At 33.9% G+C, this 2,945-nt stretch overlaps 1 protein-coding gene across 1 annotated transcript; it reads left to right on the forward strand.

Moving 5' to 3' along the window:
• Positions 1–1,215: 1,215 nt before the first annotated feature.
• Positions 1,216–2,939, forward strand: LOC107579423 (natural killer cell receptor 2B4-like; the record flags this gene model as incomplete). The annotated part of the gene is made up of 4 exons (XM_016265256.1): positions 1,216–1,513; positions 1,676–1,987; positions 2,107–2,226; positions 2,872–2,939. Coding segments are annotated over 4 exons (798 nt in total), but the record flags the coding sequence as incomplete, so codon positions are not given.
• Positions 2,940–2,945: the final 6 nt, after the last annotated feature.

The raw sequence follows: 2,945 nt of genomic DNA on the forward strand, positions 1-2,945 counted from the left end.
TATATATATATATATATATATATATATATATATATATAACACTGATGCATAATCAGCTGTGTATTTTAGCAGTTATGCATGAGAGGTAAGCATCCTGTTAGACCTCTGACCTATGAGTACTTTTTTTTAAATATCAGCGTTGATGGATTTATTTTATTTTATTTTAAAGCTGTTCTGTGTAGTAAGGAAGTGAGACTGAGGTTCACAACAGCAGGACAGGAAGAAGCCCTTAACCCACAAACTAAACACACCTCAAAAGAAAAAGAAAAAAAGAAAAGAAAAAAAAAGGCCACTTTCCTGTCCACCCAACAGTTCACACCATGTTTCTGAATATGAAGAATTGACCGCAGTTTCAGTTTGACTCAGATGTTGAACTGCTTGTGTCACACTTCAGTAAAAGATTGCAAACTGCGTTTAAAATTCACAACAACTGATTGATTTCAAAACCATTTTTAAATCCATAAGATTTGTTTTAGGATTAAATTCAATATTACACAAATGGAACACTATTTTACTATTTAACACAGTCAGACATAACTTCCAAAAACTAACATTGTTAAATTATAACAGTGTATTCCATTTGATAAAAATAGTTTTCCACCATCAACAACAGTTAAAGTCTAAATAAGAGCCAGAAGATCATTATATAAATATAATCATTTATATAATAATGTATAATATTCTGATGCATGTGTGTGTGCATATTGAGGGTCAAACTCTGTTAGGGGAGGGTCACACTAGCTTGAGTGTTTTTTTTTTTTTTAGGAGCTAGTCTTTTAGATCAGACACAAAACCACTGAAGAAAATGTTTCACATCTTCTTTTTGTGCTGGTGGATGACTGGTAAGTTATACAAGCCTTTTATACACCTTTATACTTTATGGAGCTCATTTGATGTACGGATCAAAATACCCCATATATAAATTAAGAATTAAACTTAAACTTTCAAGGTGCAAAAAAACAGGTTTTGAAACTGCACACATTTATTTTGCTCTACAGCAGGTACATTTAATAAAGCACATTGCTCACACATCTGTTAAATATAGATGTCACTGTGCTGCTGTTCTGGATGTTCTTCAGTTCACATTTTAAGTTTACAAACTACAATTACAAACAAATTACAAACTGACTGCAGGCTTTGTAAGCCAAAAAAAAAGGCATTATAAATTGGGACAAAATCTCTTAATGTTCATCAGGTGTGTTTGGTGAGTCAGTGTCAGTGATGGAGGGAGATTCTGTCACTCTGAACACTGATGACACTGAAATACTTGAAGACGATGACATACTGTGGAAATTTGGAGTGAAAATGTCTCTGATAGCTCAAATCAGGAGATATCCTGGAATCTTCAACACATCTGATGTTCCTGATGGGAGATTCAGAGACAGACTGAAGCTGGACAACCAAACTGGATCTCTGACCATCACAAACACCACATCTGAACACGCTGGACTTTACAAACTAGAGATAAGCGGAGCTAAACGGTCATCAAAAACATTCAGTGTTTATGTCTATGGTGAGTAGAAAGCTTTTTTTTTTTTTTTTTAAAATTTTATATTAAAAAAAAAAAAAAATATTTGTTTGATAAGACCCCTTTACTGCAAAATAAAAAAAATATATGTTTGATCAGACACCATTATCCACATTTCTGTTTATTCTGTCGTGTTTTTCTTTTTAGCTAATCTGTCTGTTCCTGTCATCAGCAGTAACTCTGTAACAAACTGTTCTTCTTCTTCATCATCATCATCATCATCACAGCAGAATTGTTCATTGCTGTGTTCAGTGGTGAATGTGGTGAATGTGACTCTCTCCTGGTACAAAGGAAACAGTTTATTGTCCAGCATCAGTGTGTCTGATCTCAGCATCAGTCTCTCTCTACCTCTGGAGGTGGAATATCAGGATAAAAACACCTACAGCTGTGTGCTCAACAATCCCATCAGCAACCAGACTCAACACCTCAACATTACTGAACTCTGTCACACATGTTCAGGTATGCTGGTGTTGATATTAACATTTATTAACTGAGCTGCTCTATGAAGTTATACAGTGCTGTTGTTTCATAGTGTTTGTTGTGGGTAAAACGGACAGATTAAATTTTGTCCATTACAGATCAGGGTCTACCCGTACTGTACATAGTGTTGATTTCTGCTGCTGCTGGATCTCTGTTGATTGTAGCTGTAGTTGTGATCTTTTGGATCTGCAAGAAATGCACAAAAACTGATCAAGAAGGCAAGTGTTATCTTATTTTAAAAGCATAACTTGATTAATTGTCGATTAATAGTCCAAAATAATGTGTAGTTTATTGGGTTAGGCAATTTCTGTATTTTAGTCATATCAGAATACATGCATAATGCATAATTTACTCGTCTCTTTTGCACAAAGACAGATTTTGCATTTCTCAAACTGCATCAAAACACATTTGAAACACAGAAATGCAAATCGGCATTATTCAATAATAAAACAAATTTTCTCCACTTTTCATGAACATATTTTTGCAGTCTTCTGCTGGTGTTCAGATGATTTCTAACAATGACCCGTTTGCTTTTGTTGGTTGTGTTTTCCTTATTGAGCTTCAAAGAAAAATAAATTTTGCCATAAAAAGAATGCAAATGACATCTCACCTGGGTTTCATTTATAAATTATTTGCAAAGAATGTATTTCTTAATTTTGTTAAGCACATACGCTGCTTGAGACTCTCCTCTCTAATTGTGTGTGTGTGTGTGTGTGTGAGAGAGAGAGAGAAACAGTTATAAATCTCAAATTAAATTAATGACATTTTAAAATGGCATTTAATGCCCAATAATAATGTGTGAAAAAAAATAAGCTACTTAAGATTTTGATATTTTAATCCATCTGTCATTACTGTTTAAACAGTTGAGACTCGTAAGGAAGAGATCACTTACGCTGAGCCAACGTTCTACAAAAGAAAAGCACAGAAAGCGGTAAGA

The sequence above is a fragment of the Sinocyclocheilus grahami genome, unplaced genomic scaffold, assembly GCF_001515645.1.
Source record: "Sinocyclocheilus grahami isolate Dianchi unplaced genomic scaffold, SAMN03320097.WGS_v1.1 scaffold17193.1, whole genome shotgun sequence".
Classification (NCBI taxonomy): Eukaryota; Metazoa; Chordata; class Actinopteri; order Cypriniformes; family Cyprinidae; genus Sinocyclocheilus; species Sinocyclocheilus grahami.